General features: G+C 53.0%; 4 protein-coding genes across 4 annotated transcripts; 3 read left to right on the forward strand and 1 right to left on the reverse strand.

Moving 5' to 3' along the window:
* Positions 1-5: 5 nt before the first annotated feature.
* Positions 6-4,516, forward strand: RPS18 (ribosomal protein S18). Its single transcript, XM_068557216.1, has 6 exons — positions 6-107; positions 577-675; positions 3,797-3,883; positions 3,972-4,073; positions 4,181-4,272; positions 4,400-4,516. The coding sequence occupies exons 1-6, from the start codon at positions 105-107 to the stop codon at positions 4,473-4,475; spliced, it is 459 nt and encodes a 152-aa protein (XP_068413317.1). The 5' UTR covers positions 6-104; the 3' UTR covers positions 4,476-4,516.
* A 688-nt stretch (positions 4,517-5,204) lies between these two features.
* B3GALT4 (beta-1,3-galactosyltransferase 4) lies at positions 5,205-6,863 on the forward strand. The gene is made up of 2 exons (XM_068558214.1): positions 5,205-5,274; positions 5,454-6,863. The coding sequence occupies exon 2, from the start codon at positions 5,477-5,479 to the stop codon at positions 6,611-6,613; it is 1,137 nt and encodes a 378-aa protein (XP_068414315.1). The 5' UTR covers positions 5,205-5,274; positions 5,454-5,476; the 3' UTR covers positions 6,614-6,863.
* A 321-nt stretch (positions 6,864-7,184) lies between these two features.
* WDR46 (WD repeat domain 46) lies at positions 7,185-14,236 on the reverse strand. Its single transcript, XM_068558574.1, has 15 exons — positions 14,085-14,236; positions 13,773-13,985; positions 13,595-13,675; positions 13,339-13,451; positions 13,121-13,208; positions 12,932-12,993; positions 12,606-12,710; positions 12,350-12,500; positions 12,087-12,222; positions 11,665-11,764; positions 8,296-8,609; positions 8,056-8,150; positions 7,820-7,915; positions 7,579-7,692; positions 7,185-7,465 (listed from the first exon to the last, which is right to left on the reverse strand). The coding sequence occupies exons 1-15, from the start codon at positions 14,151-14,153 to the stop codon at positions 7,367-7,369; spliced, it is 1,836 nt and encodes a 611-aa protein (XP_068414675.1). The 5' UTR covers positions 14,154-14,236; the 3' UTR covers positions 7,185-7,366.
* Positions 14,237-14,561: 325 nt separating this feature from the next.
* PFDN6 (prefoldin subunit 6) lies at positions 14,562-15,832 on the forward strand. Its single transcript, XM_068557939.1, has 4 exons — positions 14,562-14,880; positions 15,150-15,220; positions 15,302-15,426; positions 15,671-15,832. The coding sequence occupies exons 1-4, from the start codon at positions 14,817-14,819 to the stop codon at positions 15,798-15,800; spliced, it is 390 nt and encodes a 129-aa protein (XP_068414040.1). The 5' UTR covers positions 14,562-14,816; the 3' UTR covers positions 15,801-15,832.
* Positions 15,833-16,154: the final 322 nt, after the last annotated feature.

Here is a 16,154-nt window from a genome sequence, read left to right on the forward strand (position 1 = left end):
CAAGATCGCTCCGCCCCTTCCGACTGGTAGCGATATAGTGCTTCTACGTCACTTCTGTTCTCTCTTCCACTGGAGGCCTACACGCCGCCGCTGGGGCCGCCGCCATGGTAAGACTGGAGTCGGTACGGGGATCTGGCGACATCGGAACCGGGGCAAGGAAGGTCTGCTGTCAGGGGGCGGAAAATGTCCTACCCTGGGGGCCTGCAGCTTTCTGTGTGGAACCCTGGATCGCACCCCTGGAAAAGGACGACTAAAGACATCCAGTTCTGGGGAGTGGGACCGGAGGAAGTTACTTCCCGGGCGCTGGAAAGGCTTGGGTGTGAGTGGGGACCTCCGGCCTCCGCCACTCAGAGTGTACTTTGGGAACGGGCAGGAGACGTGCTTCCTCCCGGAGGTTGCGTTTTTCCCAGCCTGAACACTTGATGCTCCTGCTGTCTGCAGGACTGAGGAGTTTTTTGTGTCGTGAAAACCTGACGGGGGCTTCTTGCTCTCTGTGTGACAAGCTTTACGCTCGTGTTTGAGGTTACGGTTTAATGGTAATTCACGGTGTCTAATGTCTCCCCGAATCTCTGTCAGTCTCTAGTAATCCCCGAGAAGTTCCAGCACATTTTGCGAGTACTCAACACCAACATCGATGGGCGGCGGAAAATTGCCTTCGCCATTACTGCAATTAAGGTAAAGTAGGGTAAGGGCTGCTTGGGTTGTAAGTGAAACTTGGGTTGTTAACAATTGAGCTGTCGTTAAGGCAAGGTGGAGGAAGTCCCAACCAGATCACCTCGTCTGCTGGGTAAAAGAATGGTTAAGAGCGCAACTAGTCCCTTTAACCCCTTAACCATATTTGCCCCAAAAGGTAAGTGATAAAAGCCAAAGAATAGTCTCAGGTCAAGCCAATGTATTTCACCTAGGGGCTGGGGAATGGGTTTGGTTGTCTACCTGAATTCACTAAAAACTTCCTGGACCATCAGCCATCAATCAGCTTGTAAGGTCCGTGCTAGATTTGGTTTCTGCCCCTCTCCCCCAGTGCATCATAACAGCAACCCTTCCTGGAAAATGTGTATATCCTAGGAATTGGATAATTGTACATTTTGAAGGGTGAGTAGAAATGCCGAGAGATTCTAAGTTGGGAGATGGGAGGTGTCACTATGTCATGACAGGACACCATTATAAGTATTTTATAGATAGGTTGTTAATTTAAAACAGTATATCATAAGCTTTTCTTTATAAGATCCATTCTATTTACTTTTTCATTCTGTAATTCAAGGAGCACAGCTTTCATTCTTAAATGGTACATATGAAGACTGCTTCCTTCTGTGAAACTAGTAAGGCAGTGTGAAATACAGTACAGGCTTACCCCATTTTATCGTGCTTAGCAATAATGTGTTTTTTTGTGGCAACCCTGTCTCAAGGAAGTCAGTTTTCCAACAGCATTTGCTCACTTGGTGTCTCTGTCACATTTTGGTAATTCTTGCAATATTTCACACGTTTTCATTGCTATATTTGTTAATGGTGATCTGTGATCAGTGGCCTTTGGTGTTACTATTGCAAAAATATTTAGACTTGCTGAAGGCTCAGGTGATGGTTACCACTTTATAGTAATAAGGTATCTTTTAATTAAGGTATGTATGGGGTTTTTTGAGACATAAGGCTATTGCTCCCTTAATAGACTACATAAGTTTTACATGTGCTGGGAAACCAAAATATATTGTGTAGCTCCCTTTATTGCAATAGTCACTGTTTGGCATCGTCTGGAACTGAGCCCACTGTATCTGTGAGGTTGCCTGTTCCCTTTTTAAAGGCTGTAGATGAGATAGTGAAAATAAAAGATGAGCATGGTTAGTAGGATGCTTCTGTTAAACCCTTCCTCTGCCTCTTTGAAATTAATTAGTTTGTTATTTGTTACCTTAAGTATGTGTCAACCTTTGTAGTCAGCTTAAAACAGTTTAACCAAAGCAGTTTCCGATACTTAATGAGTATTTTGATAAGAAATCTTTTTATTAACTTGATGGCCTACTTATCACTGGGAAAGATTAGATATAGACAGGTACTAGGGCCATTGCTAATTGTGTGGAAAGTCAGCCTTTGCTGGCTCTTCCTCTGGTGAGACAACTGAAGCTTGCAAGTGGTCTTTTGGGGGGGGCAGTTTTTAGCTATTACATATAGTGCTGTTACAAATGTTCTAGTACATGTACATATACGTTCTTAACATCCATCTACATTTCTGGTAGGTATATAGGACATGTATATGTTTAGCTTTAGTAAGTACTGCTAAACAGTTTTCCAAAGTGGTCGTATCAGTTTACACTTTCTACCAGAAGTGTATGGGAGCCCTGTTGCTCCACCACCTTTGCAGGTGGTCTTTTGTTAATGATCTGGAGTAGGGCGGGGTAATACTTAGAAGTTGGAAGAAAGTTGCCTGGGGGGAGGTTGAGTATAAGGAGGGGTTCCTCAAAAAAATGTAGTTAGAGGAGCAAGGTTAATTGGCCAGGGAAAGGTGAAGTATTGAAGTTGGCACAAGCAGAAGAGGGTATTTGCTGAGAGGTAATACACACCTGCAAGGTTATTCTGTGCCATGATCCCTTTGTTGTTTTGTTTCCATTTGTACACTTTTGCTATGAATATTCCTTAAGGCTGGTTGTTCTGCTCTTTCTCTAAATAAGGATGATAACTGTTGTCTGTGGATTGTTTGGAAACATGGAGGGGGTCGGAATTGGTCACAATGACTGGGTTTCAGAGACTAGTATGAAGTTAGTATCAACTCTTCTGTTATATGGTCCAGGCCCTTGAGATACAAAGAAACACTTAAAAGTAGAAGGAAGAGAATTAAAGTTTGAGAGAGACTTAAGATCCTAGTCTCTTGCAAATCAATCTGGTAGTTTGACTCCCTGGCACTTTCTTACAGAGAGGAAATACCATCTATTTCAGTTTCCTGGGGCCCTTGTAACACAGACTGGTTGGCTTCAAACAACAGAAACTTAATCTCTCAGTTCTGGATGCCAAACATCCTTGGTTTCTTTGTGTTACAGCTGCATCACTCTAGTGTCTCGCCTCTTATCACATGCCTTCTTCCCTCTGTGTCTGTGTCCTCTCCTTTGATAAGAACACCAGTCATTGGATTTAATCCAGTATGACCTCATTTTAACAAATTATATTTCAAAATAAAGTAACGTTTTGAGGTTTCGGATGGACATACATTTGGTGGGACACTATTCAACCCAGCACACAGTCCTTCACTATCCAAGTCTATTTGGCTTGTGAATTCAGGTGGCAAGGAGTACCAGTGGTGGTGGTGATACGATGTCACCGATTTAAGTGTTCGTTAATTTTGATCGTGCAGTGACCTGCCCAAAGGATCATGGTGCGTGGCCCTTAGACATCGTGAGCAACTGACATTCCTACCCCTTAATCAACCCTATTAATTGAAAATACCCTAGTCTTGCTGCCTTGGTGCTACATCAGCTCTGAGGGACATCAGCTTCATCCTCCACGATGCAGAAATTAGGAGGTGCCATTCATGGGTGCTGCTGTATTGTCTTAACAGCAGCATTTACAACTACGTCTGTATGCTGGGCAATGTGGGAAAAAAAGATTCTGCTTTCAAGGGGTATCTGCCCCAAGTTCTCTGGTCCAGCCCTGCCTCTGAACAAAACTTTTTCTCTTTTAATGATTAGGCTTTGTATCTGGAAAAGTATAAGGCACTAGGTTATTTTAGGACCTACCTTTCTGTGCTTTTTGAATCATGGGTCTTTAAAGGAAACCCAAAAAATCAGACTCATCCGACTCTGAAACCTTTCCTCAGGGTGTGGGGCGAAGATATGCTCATGTGGTGTTGAGGAAAGCAGACATCGACCTCACCAAGAGGGCAGGAGAGCTCACTGAGGATGAGGTGAGGACAAGGAAGGGGGGCTAGGGGTTGGGCCTATGGGGAGGGGGCGGGGAGACCATCTGGACCTGACCCTTGTCCTGCCTGCCAGGTGGAACGTGTGATCACCATTATGCAGAATCCACGCCAATACAAGATCCCAGACTGGTTCTTAAACAGACAGAAGGACGTGAAGGATGGAAAATACAGCCAGGTGTGTATTAAGATGGGAGAGATTAGAGAAAAGCAGGGTGTCCAGTTAGAATTGGTCATAAGCCAGGGGGTAGAACAAGCATACCTCACCATCTCCTCTGTATCCAGGTCCTGGCCAACGGTCTGGACAACAAGCTCCGTGAAGACCTGGAGCGACTGAAGAAGATTAGGGCCCACCGAGGGCTACGCCACTTCTGGGGGTGAGTGGGGTGGGGGCTCATCTCTGCCTGTCCCTAGACTCCCAGGGAATTTTCATGCTCTGTCTTTTCCCAGACGTTTGTTTTGTAGGGTGTAAGACCTGTAACTCTTCTCTTTTCTCACCTGCAGACTTCGTGTACGAGGCCAGCACACCAAGACCACAGGCCGCCGTGGCCGCACTGTGGGCGTGTCCAAGAAGAAATAAATTTGTGGGCATTGTCTGTTAATAAATAGTTTATACAGTTATGGCTTCCTTCTTTATGGTTCTTTGCATTTTTCTGGAGACACTAATAGGGAACATGTTCTCACACTGGGCCCTGTTGGTCATTTTCCCTCCTGCTTGATTCCCCCACTCAGCTGCCCAGTGCCCTTGGTCTTGGTTAAAGCTATGCTGTTGCCACTCCCCACTATGGGAAGCAACGTTTTACTTAGTGGTGCCCGCTCTCCAGGTGGGTGGGAGAAGGGGCAACCAACAGGCTCATCCTCGAGGAGGAGCCCTCATGGTTTTCAAGACTAGGCTCCCTATTGTTGGCTTGCAGGGTGTTGAGGCTTGTGTAGGTAGGTGAGCCTAGCCGGTTGCCGCTTAGGTGAGTATTTCCAGGTCTTTACCACCCTAGGTTTCTGCGAGTTGGGAGATGCTGATTTTGGTGACCCGGAAGAACTGAGCGGCAGGGCGGGGGTGGGGGTGGGTGGCGCATGGTTGCGAGGCAGCCGCTGCCATTCCGGCTGCACAGCGTTCGCCCGCTGTGCCCGAGGTCCGCGGGTCCAATTCCATTCTTGCGCAGTTTCGGGAAAGACCCCACTTCTGCACCACCCGCTCCCTCCTCTCTGCATTCTGCTTGCCGCGCGGCTGCGAAGCTTCTGACAGGGTTGCCGGGGACGCGCACGCCACGCCCTCCCAGCGAGAGGGGCGGGACTAGGCCGCTGCCGAGGACAGGGGAGGTGACTGGTGAAGCGGAAACCCGCCGGCCATGGAGCCGGGCCTCCGCGGCCGAGCCGACAAGGTAACCTACCCCCAGCTGCAGCCATGGGCCCCGCCGCGCCGCCTCCCGCGCCGGCACCTTAGGGCGCTGGTACAGGCCGTACCCTCGGCCCGCCCCAGCCCTGGCGTGGCCGGTTAGGGACCCAAGTGTCCTAGAGCTGCACTCTCCGCCCTCTAACCGCATTCCACCTTTCCCTCCAGGTCCCCTCTGACTGCGCCGCACCATGCGCCTCAGCCTCTTCCGGCGCCTCCTCCTGGCCGCCCTGCTGCTCGTGATTGTCTGGACGCTCTTTGGGCCCTCGGGCATCGGGGAGGAGCTGCTGAGCCTCTCGCTAGCCTCCCTGCTCCCAGGCCCGGCCTCGCCGGGGCCGCCCCTGACCCTGCCCCGCCTCCTGATCCCCAACGAGGAGGCGTGCGGCGGTCCCGGCCCCCCGCCCTTCCTGCTAATCCTGGTTTGCACGGCCCCGGAGAACCTGAACCAGAGAAACGCCATTCGGGCCTCGTGGGGCCAGCTGCGCGAGGCCCGAGGGCTCAGGGTGCAGACTGTCTTTCTGCTGGGAGAGCCCAGCTGGGGCTCGCGCGGGAACGACCTGGCGCGGGAGTCAGCGGCCCAGGGGGACATAATGCAGGCGGCCTTCCAGGATTCCTACCGCAACCTCACTCTCAAGACCCTCAGCGGGCTGAACTGGGCTGACAAACACTGCCCTGTGGCCCGCTACATCCTCAAGACCGACGATGATGTGTTCGTCAATGTCCCCGAACTGGTATCAGAGCTGGTCCGGCGAGGAGGCCACTGGGAGCAATGGGAAAGGGGCATGGGGCCCCTGAGAAAGGCGAAAGTTGGAGATGAAAAGTGGGAAGGAGGCCCCACCTTGGCGAGCCAGCCCGTGCCTCTCTTGTACCTGGGCCGTGTGCATTGGCGGGTGCACCCCTCTCGGACACCAGGGGCCAAGCACCAGATATCAGAGGAACAGTGGCCTCTCACCTGGGGCCCCTTTCCCCCCTACGCCTCAGGCACGGGCTATGTGCTATCGGCTTCTGCTGTGCAGCTCATACTGAAGGTAGCCAGCCGGGCACCCCCTCTGCCACTGGAGGATGTCTTTGTGGGGTTAAGTGCCCGACGAGGAGGCCTCGCCCCAACCCACTGTGTCAAGCTGGCTGGTGCCACCCACTACCCCCTGGATCGGTGCTGCTATGGGAAATTCCTGCTGACATCCCACAAGTTGGACCCCTGGGAGATGCAGGAAGCCTGGAAGCTGGTGGGTGGCTCTGACGGGGAAAGAACTGTACCCTTCTGCTCCTGGCTCCAGGGAGTCCTCGGCATCCTCCGATGCCGGGTAATAGCCTGGCTTCACAGCTGAGAGGGCCTGGGTGCCCAGGAGAGGAGCGAGGAGCTGAGAGTCCAGCCAGCACCCTCACCACCTTCTCTCTCCCGGGCCCAAGTCAGAGGCTCTAGCTGGCTGCAGCTGATTGGTTGCCCTACATCAGATGCTTAGTCTGTCACTGAAGACTGAGGGATACAGGAGACACCTAGGGGGCTGCCTGGCCTGCCAGCCCCAAAGATGGTCATCAGGAAGAGCCACACATGCTGGGTTGTTCTCTCCAGCCACGGCAGGGGAGGGGCACAAGCCCCTCAATAAACTTGTCTCTTTTCCTCTTGAGTACAGTGTGGTCCTCACCAGGAGTCTCCGATCACAAACCTGGGGAGCCTGAAGGCTACCAGAGCCTGCTGGATGGAAAGGACATCTCCAGGGATGTGGGAGAGGGAGGAGAGCCTCTCCCTGGAGGAAGGCCCTAGAGAGCCAGACTAAAGCCACAGCGACCACAGGATAGGGCTGAGGGTAGAAGCAAGACACCACGACCCCTCGCGTCCGAGAGCAGCCCCAGGCCGGACATGGGAAGGGAACAGGTCCACGGGATGATCCAGACATGTTATCCAAAAACCCACCTTCCTGTTTAATACCAAGCTCTCTCCCCGCCACCCCCAGGAGTCAGCTTTCCACCCCCTGTGGGGGAGGGGGCTCACTGCTCCCTCCTCATTCCAGGGAACAGGTCATTCCCCACAGGTGCTCTTGGGGAGAGAATGTTGTTCCCAGGAACCCCTGGAGCCTGGCTTAGCGCACAAATCTGTCCAGGGCAGATGGCCGGGCCCCCACGGGCTTGGCCTTCTCTTGCTTCTGCAGCTGCTGCTCCAGGCTCTGTCGGACTCTGTCCTGGAGTGGGGAGAAAGGGGCGAGGTGAGAAGTGGCAGGCTGGCAAGGCCAAAGGTACAAGCAGGAGGGCACAGCCCACAGGCCGCCCGGCCCATCCCCAGGTGCTCACTTACCCTGTGTTCCTCATCCATGACCTTCCTCTTCCTCTTCACCAGACTTGCTGTGGAGCTGCGGCCCTTCCGCTTTGGCTTTGGCTGGAAGGGAGGCTTGGTGTCGGGATCGTAGCCCTGAGGGAGGGGACAGGAGTGAAACCTGAAACAGACTTCCAAGGCAGGGAACTGCACTTCTGAGGACATGGTGGGGACAGGATGTGGGGGGGAGGAAGGCCCGGGCCCTCGGGGGCCTGCTCCGTACCAGCCTCTCTAGCCGTTCCTTCTTTTCCTGCTCCAGAGAGATGACATCAACCTCTGCCAGGGCTCGTGGGTCCAGACAAATGAGCTCTGCAGGTACCTGGGTGTGTCACAGAGGGACAGGAATGCGTAAGGAGCCACAGGGGGGTGACGCCAAAGAGGGCTGGAAACCAGAGACGCCGCTGAAGCCTACTCTTCCCAAGACCCCCGGCCCCAAACCACACGCAGCCACTTCCTCACCTTCTCCAGTAGGGCCTTCACCTCCCACTCCTGGCGCTGCTTCCGGCTCCTGTATGGGTTACTCTCCAGGCCGTCGAAGTTGGGCTCAGCAGCCCCTGGAGGGAGGAGGAAGCACGGAACTGTGAACAGGAACCTGCTCCAGCCTGAGCAAGCCCCTGGCCCCCAGCTGTCTCAGGGTCAGGCCCACTCCAGCTTCCATCCGGAGGTCATCCACTTAGAGCTCCAGCCCTGCCCACTCACCAGGGACCAGCATGCTGGTGATGCCCCCGCTGTGCCCCACTCCCAGCACATCTTCAAAGGGGCAGAACTGAAGGCCATGCACGTGGCCCGAGAGCCGGTGGGTGAGGTAGGGCTGCTCCAGGGACGGCGGGCTGGCCTTGCCCTGTCCTGCCCATATGTTGACCACATCGCCCATTCCTGCAGCCAGCAGTCCCCGCTGGGAGAAGGCCAGGTGCCCCGCTCCCTGGGGCAGGGTCCGAGCGCTCAGAGGCTGGAACGTCCCTCGCAAGTCAAAGATCTTCAGCTGGTGGTCCAGGCCAGAGGTGGCCATGTGCCTGGGGGCAAGGGGGGGTGATTAATCCATAGTATGAGCTTACTGGGCAGGCCTGTGGCCAAGTCCAGGCATCAGGTCTGGTTGAGGAGAAGAAGACCAACAATGACAGTAATCACTACCATCACACCACACACCCCACGCGCCTCCTCTCAGTGAGGTGTCACGCAGCTGTACTATCTTCATTTCCCTTTTACAGAGAAGAAACTGAAGCTAGCTCAGAGAAAGGAAATCACGGTGAGTGGTAGAGCTAGAATTCAAGTCAGACCTGTGTCTTTAGTGTCTCTGTTCTTACCCACTCACGACACGTGAATGAAAGGGAGGACACACACGACAATCTACCCCAGGTGTGAGGTCCCACCGCATAGACAGGCAGCCCATCAGTAAGCAGCAGGAAGGGCTCATGGCAGTGGTCAGGGAGGGCTTCGTGGGATTTGAGCCATTCTAGGTAATTCTCAAGAAAGCACAAGAAACAGAGATGCATGTATAACAGGTACAAATGAATGAACATCAGAGCGTGGAGACAGGGAGATGGAAGCAGGGGTTTGTTTTCCGGGCTGGTGGGAAATAGGGCCAGGAGGGCCAGGAAGGGACAAATTGCAGGGGCTCCTGAAGGTCGGACAGGATATAGTTCCCAAAGCTGCTCTCTGGCAATAACAGGCCACAAGGTGGAGACTGCATGGACCTGAGAAAACCTCCTTAGGAAGCAAGGAAGTGATGCACTAGAGGGCCCTGCCCCGCCTCCTTCCCTGGAAGGAGGGTGGGCAAGGTTGGTGACCAAATCCTCTCAAGGAAGCATGGACCATGCAAGTCATTTACTTGCAGAGGTTGGAGTTTCTATTGATGTTCAAGTTGCTCCTCAGGAAGGCTGAAGGGGGACCAGCCAGGCCAGGGGATGTATGTTTGCCAGAAGCCAAAGACCCTCCTCTTAGCCTTGGCTGTGAACCCAGGAGGAAGACACTAAGAATGAGTTCCTACTTGAGCAGAGACTTGGCCTGTGATGGGGCCAAAGATAGGCCCAGCTGGATACTTGTCCTGACAAGACAATCGGCCCAGCTCCACCCGAGGGAGAGGCCATCAGCACAAACCAGGACTTCTGGAGGGCTCCTGGGACACAGGGTCACACCCTTCACTGAGCCAGCAACTCAGGAGCACACGCTGGCTCTTGCCCCAAACACACCCAGCTCTGGGATCCCCTGTGCAAATGCCCACCCAGTGGCCAGATGGGTATCCAAGGCCACACTACCACGCTACTGAACTTGCAAGAAACACCTCAGCTTTGCGAGTCCAATCCAGTCCTAATGCAAGCTTCCAGAAAGCCAGCTGAGGACGACAGTCAGCCTCATCTCTGGAGCCCCTGTGGCTGGTCTGAGGCACCCCTGAGGAGGACCAGAGCTAAGCCAGGGTGGGCCTAAGACCAAGGACAAGAGCTGTCTGGTGTCAGGCTGTTGACCAAACCTCCGTGAACGAAGTGATGGAGCCCTGAGCGCAGGAGTAGCTGACCCAGGCAGCCCGGGGAAGGCCAAGTCCAGCTCAGGTCCAATGGCCCACAGAAGGCAGAAGACCTCAGGACAGGGCCCCCGACACTCCTAGCACCAGACTGCCACAGACATGGAGTAAAAGGGGCAGAAGCAAAACACTTGTCCACAGAGACACAACTATGGGGGGCCCAGGAGGCCTGAGCATCTGGCAGGCTTTCATAAGTTGGTAGCCACTGGGCTTTTCTTCTTCCTGATTTTCTACCAAACAACTTAAAAGTAAGGTTATGGAGTTAATACTTAATGTAGAAGATTCCTGAGCAATGGTGTAAAAGGAGGAAAGCCATGTGGGAAAGAGTATTCTGACATCAACACCCAGGACACACAAGAAGGAGGAAGAACCGGAGGCTAGAAACTGTGAGACAGCAAGAAGGGCGAGAAACAGACCTTGGAGGGACCCTGGAGGGGAAAAGCAGTCAGGACTTCACAGCGGTCGTGAGGCGGAAATTCAAAGCAGACCTGCCACCCCCAACCCTTCACATCACCAGCCAGACCTAAAGAGGACGATCGTCTTTGACAAAGATGATGAAACACAGCGCTCCCTACCCACCAGGCACCATGATCAACTCTATAGGCCTTAACTCACGTTCACGCCTACAACAGTTTTCTAAGCTAAGCCCCGGACTTGGCAAACTACGGCCCATAAGCCAACAAAGCCAGCGCACCACCTATTTCTGTACAGCCCACAAGCCATAAGGAATGGTTTTTACATTTTTAAGTTGTTGGGAAAAAAAATCAAAAAAAATATATTTTGAAACATGAAAATTATTTGAAAACTCCAATGTCAGCAACTACAAATAAAGATTTATTGGGACACAGTCACACTCATTCAGTTACTTGTTCTGTGGCTGCTTTTTGTGCTAAGACAGCATGGTATTGTGGTCAAGACTGACACCACGTAAAGCATCTCACTTGAGAGCGTTTCAAGTACCACTTATCTCATCATCTATCTGTGCGAAAAGATGTTTGCAAAGATAACATACGCAAAATCTCTCAACAGATCGGCATCTGTAGATAAACATTTGCAATTGAGTTGGATGATTTGGGACAATAACTTTCAACCCCAATTAAGCCAAATGTTATTCTCAAAAACAGGAATCCAATTCTTCTCATGAGTAGACCTGTATTACAAAAATATTGCATTCAATTCTTTTTCTAATTTCACTGCTTAAAAATTTGCAATCTTTTGTTTCCTCTTGTTATTTAAGGACCTTCGTAAATCACTCAGTTATGCCCCGTTGCCAACAAAGCCTAAAATACTTACTATCAGGCTCCTTACAGAAAAAGTCTTCTGGCCCTTGAGCGAGACACTCATATCCCCAGTCTCAGGGTGAGGACAATGTGTGGTACACCGAGGTCACCTAACATGCTTGCTGACGTGGCTGGTCAGGGATAACACCAGGATTTAAACCCAAGCAGCTGGGCTGCAGAGTCTGTGGTCCTTCTACTCCTTTCTGCCCAGCTGTGACACACACACCGCCCCTCACCCCCCAGCACCTCAGGCCCAAACAAGTGACTTACGTGCCTGTAGAATCTACTGCCACAGCCCGGACCCCACCACGGTGACAGAGAATCTTTGCCAGTGGCTCCTTCATGGCTGGGCTCCATAAAGACACAGTCCCTAGGCATCAGAGGAGAACTTTAGTTACTAAAAGGGCGCTGAGGTGATTAAACCTGGGAAAGATGGGGACTCAAGGCCAAGAAGTAACAAGAGAGGGAAGCAGAGGAGCAACCTGAAGGGACCCGTTAAAAGCAAATATAGAAGAAAAGCAGGGGCATTCCCTGGCGGTCCAGTGGTTAGTACCCAGAGCTTTCAATGCCGAGGGCCCAAGTTCAATCCCCTGGTCGGAGAACTAAGATCCCTCAAGCTGCAAAAAAAAAAAAAAAAAACAAAAGAAAAGTAGGACAGGATGGTCAGGGTCAAAGTTCACCCAGGGACCGACCATTGCTGTGTCCCAGTTGGATGACGCCGTTGTAAGGGTTCTGAGTCATGACGTCGAGCCGACCAGCCCGAGCATTCAGAGCTGCCACAATCTTTCCCACTGACACATCCAGGTAGGTCAGAAACCCTGTCTCTGACTAAGAGAGAGAGAGAGAGAAAATGAGTCCTGATTGCCCTCTGCCCTTCCTCTACTGGGGCCCCAAGGGAGGATTGTCAGTCTTCTCAGGGGCTGCCACCCGGTCCCTGTGCTCTGCAGCCACTCACAGCTGTGGCCAGGAGGAAGTGGAAAGGCAGGAACTCAAGCCGTGTGATGCGGTCACAGCGGCGGATGCAATGGAGCTCGATGCCCTGGTTGTCGTAAATGTGAAGCCAGCAGTTCTGGGCGACAGCAAGCAGTGCCTCTGAATGCAGAAACCTGGGAGGAGCGGAGTAACGGTACAACGTGAAAGGGAGTCACCGGCTGTCATTCAATCAGGGATAGGCTGTCTCAGCCCCACCGCTGCTGACCGAGGCCACTGACCGGATGTCCCGCACCGCCTCCATGACATTGATCTCGCACATGAGCTTCTTTGTCACCCAGTCAAGGGCGGCCACATGACCCCGGCGCCCTCCGAAAGCCAGGTGTCTGTTGTAGTTGGAGGACAGGCAGGGTGTCAGTTCAGGGGGGCACCTGGGCTCAGAGGTCTGCCCCACGCCAGCTCCTCCTCGCCAGGTGAGAGCAGAGATGCTGCCATACACGCTCACCCTCACATGCAAGCAAATCACAAGACCCTCCCCACATCAACAACCCAGACACACACTGGTATGGCTGAGATGGGCAAGACTGAAGTAACTGGAATTCCTTACCTCCCAGTTCGAGAGTAATTAAGCCTGTAGGGTCCAAACTGCCTCAAGTTCAAGTCAAAATGCTAGAAAAGAAAAGAAAAAAAAAAAAGAAAGAACTGGCTCCCTTTGGTAATTTTTTCTTCTAGTCCCCACTCCCATCTTACTCTGCATCCATCAACCCATTGGCCCCTTTTCCATTCTCAGGCTCACTTTGGCTGCACTTGCAATGTCCACAGCCTCCACGATATCAGCCTGGCATATCTTTGCTGTGTCCTCCCCATCCTCTCCTTCCAGAAACCTGCAAGTGAGCATCAGGGGTGCATTAAGGCTTCCTAATATGAAGTGGGTGTACCAACATAGAAATGAGAAACGAGAGCCCCATGAAGCAGGGGCTGGGGAGGCCCACATTAGGGTCCTAAAGAACTCACCCAGGTTCCTCAGCAAGCAGCAGCTCAGAACGAGCAGCTTTGACACTTATTTCCTCTTCTTGAGCTTCAGCCGCCTCAAGTTGGCTCCGGATTTTGGTCTCAGAACGTGGCAGCTACAACATCGTTGGTGGAGAAGGAGTGGGAAAAGAACCAAGGGATATGGGGGTCACCGGAGAGCCACCTGGCCCCGCCTCCATCCAACTCACCCAGACACTCCCTGCCTGCAACCCCTCCCCACTCTCCGACTGGTCCTCACCTTTTTGGATTTGTCAATGCGACAGAACTTCTGAACCACCTCCACAGGGACGGGGGCGGGGCCTGCAAATGGGTCCTGGGCCTGGGGCAGGCAGGAGGCAATTAGGAAACAGGCTCAACCCTCGTACCCTCAAGCACAAGGCGACTTGCCTTGCCACCCTATCAGGTCCCAGGCTCACCCCAGACAAGCTCCGCTGAGGCCCTGGACTCCTCCGTTCCCGTGGTTTCTTCGGGACCTGGGGCTTCTTGGAAATCCGAGACTTCTTTGTGCTGTGAGTGTTCTTTGGCTTCTGGGGGCGGAGCTCTCGATTCCTCTTCCGTTTACGAGGGGGACCTGGAGAAGCTTCGGCAGCGGTCGGAGTGGTCTCCTCCTCCCAGTATCGCCGCGGTTTCTGCCGGCAGATCAGGATCCCCGATAGTCCGCTGCCCCTCGCCCCGCCCCTCCAACCCCGCAGCTAAAAACTTCCCTTCCACCCCAAGGAGGTCACTACCTTCTTCTTGCCCTGAAGTTTGTCTTTCTTGGGCGGGACACGACTGCCCGGCTTGGGGACCGTCTCCATCTAGTCCACTCGAACCACGATTCACGTGCAAACTCCTCTCAACTGTCCCACAATCGGATGGGGAACTCCCGGAAGTTCTCCGACCCTCATCCAATCAGCGCCGCCCCAGGTCTAAGGCCTTCTAGGCGCCATCTTGACTGAGGGCGCGCTCGCCACTGAGGGCCTCCGCGGGCCTTGGCCCCGCCCCCCCGTGCAGCAGCTTATGCCCGAGTAATGAAAGAGAGGCTGTCCGGGGCCAGGACCCAAGCAACCGTGCAGTTTCTTTTTCCAGCTTGGTTTCCCCATCTTGCCTAAAACCTTCCAAATCCAGTCTTCTCAGCGGAACGCCGCTCATTAAACATGTTAGAACTACATTTCCCGGCATGCGTCAGACGAAAGCTTCCGGCGCTGTCTTTTCCCGGCATTCGTTGTTTACTTCCGGGTTTACCAATATTGAAGGGAGAACGTGAGTGGGGCAGGGTTTCGGTTGAGGGGTTTGGGGTCCTGTTTCACCCGCCACCGGGGTGGAGCAGATATTCCGGACCCGGAGAGACTGCAGTGTCCCGAGAGGCTGCCTGTCAGGAGGGCTGTCATTTCCGCAGGCCAGAAAAGGGAGCTCGGGTACCTTCCAGCGTGTGAGACCCAGCGCCCCGCTCCCGCTCCCCGCAGGCTTTCGTCCCCGCCATGGCTGAGCTAATCCAGAAGAAGCTACAGGGAGAAGTGGAGAAATATCAACAGCTACAGAAGGGTAAGGGAGCAGGGTCGGTGTGGCCTCGCCCCAATTCCCTCACAACCCAAAGCCATACCCAGACAATGTGTTCTGCCCTGCCCCCACCCCACCCCCCTACTCCCGGCCCCAGCGTGCGGTTTCATCCCCACCTCTATACTCTTACCATCCACTGACTCGCTGCCCCGTCCTTGGCCTACTTCCTCAACTGCATCTTTTTCTCATCAGGATTTTGGGGGTCGGGTGGCGCATGTGATGTGTCTAATAACGTCTTTCCTCCCACCCGCCAGACTTGAGTAAATCCATGTCAGGGAGGCAGAAACTAGAGGCACAACTAACAGAAAATAATATCGTGAAAGAGGTGAGAGACTGGGACTTATGGAGTGAGGAGGGACCTGTCCTGGCAGTAATTCTGATCATATATGTCCCACCCCTCCATCAGGAACTGGCCCTGCTGGATGGATCCAATATGGTCTTTAAACTTCTGGGTCCCGTGCTGGTCAAACAGGAGCTGGGGGAAGCTCGGGCCACAGTGGGGAAAAGGCTGGACTACATCACGGCTGAGATGTGAGTCTTTATTTCACCCCCCTGTGATGTACCTGATGCGTTGGGATAAAGGTGTTGAGGAACCATTGTAGAGTCGCTCTCCAGAGTAGCCCCCAACTGTCCAGTTCCTCCAACCCTTCCCTTGTAACTCTTCTCCATCCTCCCCTTAGATCTCAAGTTTTCCACCAATCTCCTTCTTGCTTTCAGCACCCTCAACAGTAACTCTCACTAATTTTTCCTTACTTGCTTTTTTGCCTTTCCTCAGTAAGCGATACGAATCCCAGCTCCGGGACCTAGAGCGACAGTCAGAGCAACAGAGAGAGACCCTTGCTCAGCTGCAGCAGGAGTTCCAGCGGGCCCAGGCAGCAAAAGCGGGGGCTCCTGGGAAGGTCTGACCCTGTCCTGGCGGGGGTGGGGGGGAGGGGAGGAAATGAGGCAGCTCTAGGGTCTATACTGTAGCTAATAAAATGTGAAAATACCTGGCCTTTTTCTGACCAGCCGCTTCTGTCATAATTGTCTTCATCCATTCTCCTGGTCCCTTCCACCTTATATGTTTATCACCTGCATTACTCTCTCAGGTCCAGATCCTTGCACTGGAATCTCTGTGTGGCAAAGTAATCCTTCTTTCTTGAGACTAAAATCCGAAATGTCTCAAACCTAATTCTTGCCTGTATGTGGAACCCTTAACTCTTCCTCATCTTGGTTGGAAACATGAAAAGGGCATTTACAACGCAATGATTTTAGGGAAA

Source organism: Eschrichtius robustus, chromosome 12 (assembly GCF_028021215.1).
Source record: "Eschrichtius robustus isolate mEscRob2 chromosome 12, mEscRob2.pri, whole genome shotgun sequence".
NCBI classification, from domain to species: Eukaryota; Metazoa; Chordata; class Mammalia; order Artiodactyla; family Eschrichtiidae; genus Eschrichtius; species Eschrichtius robustus.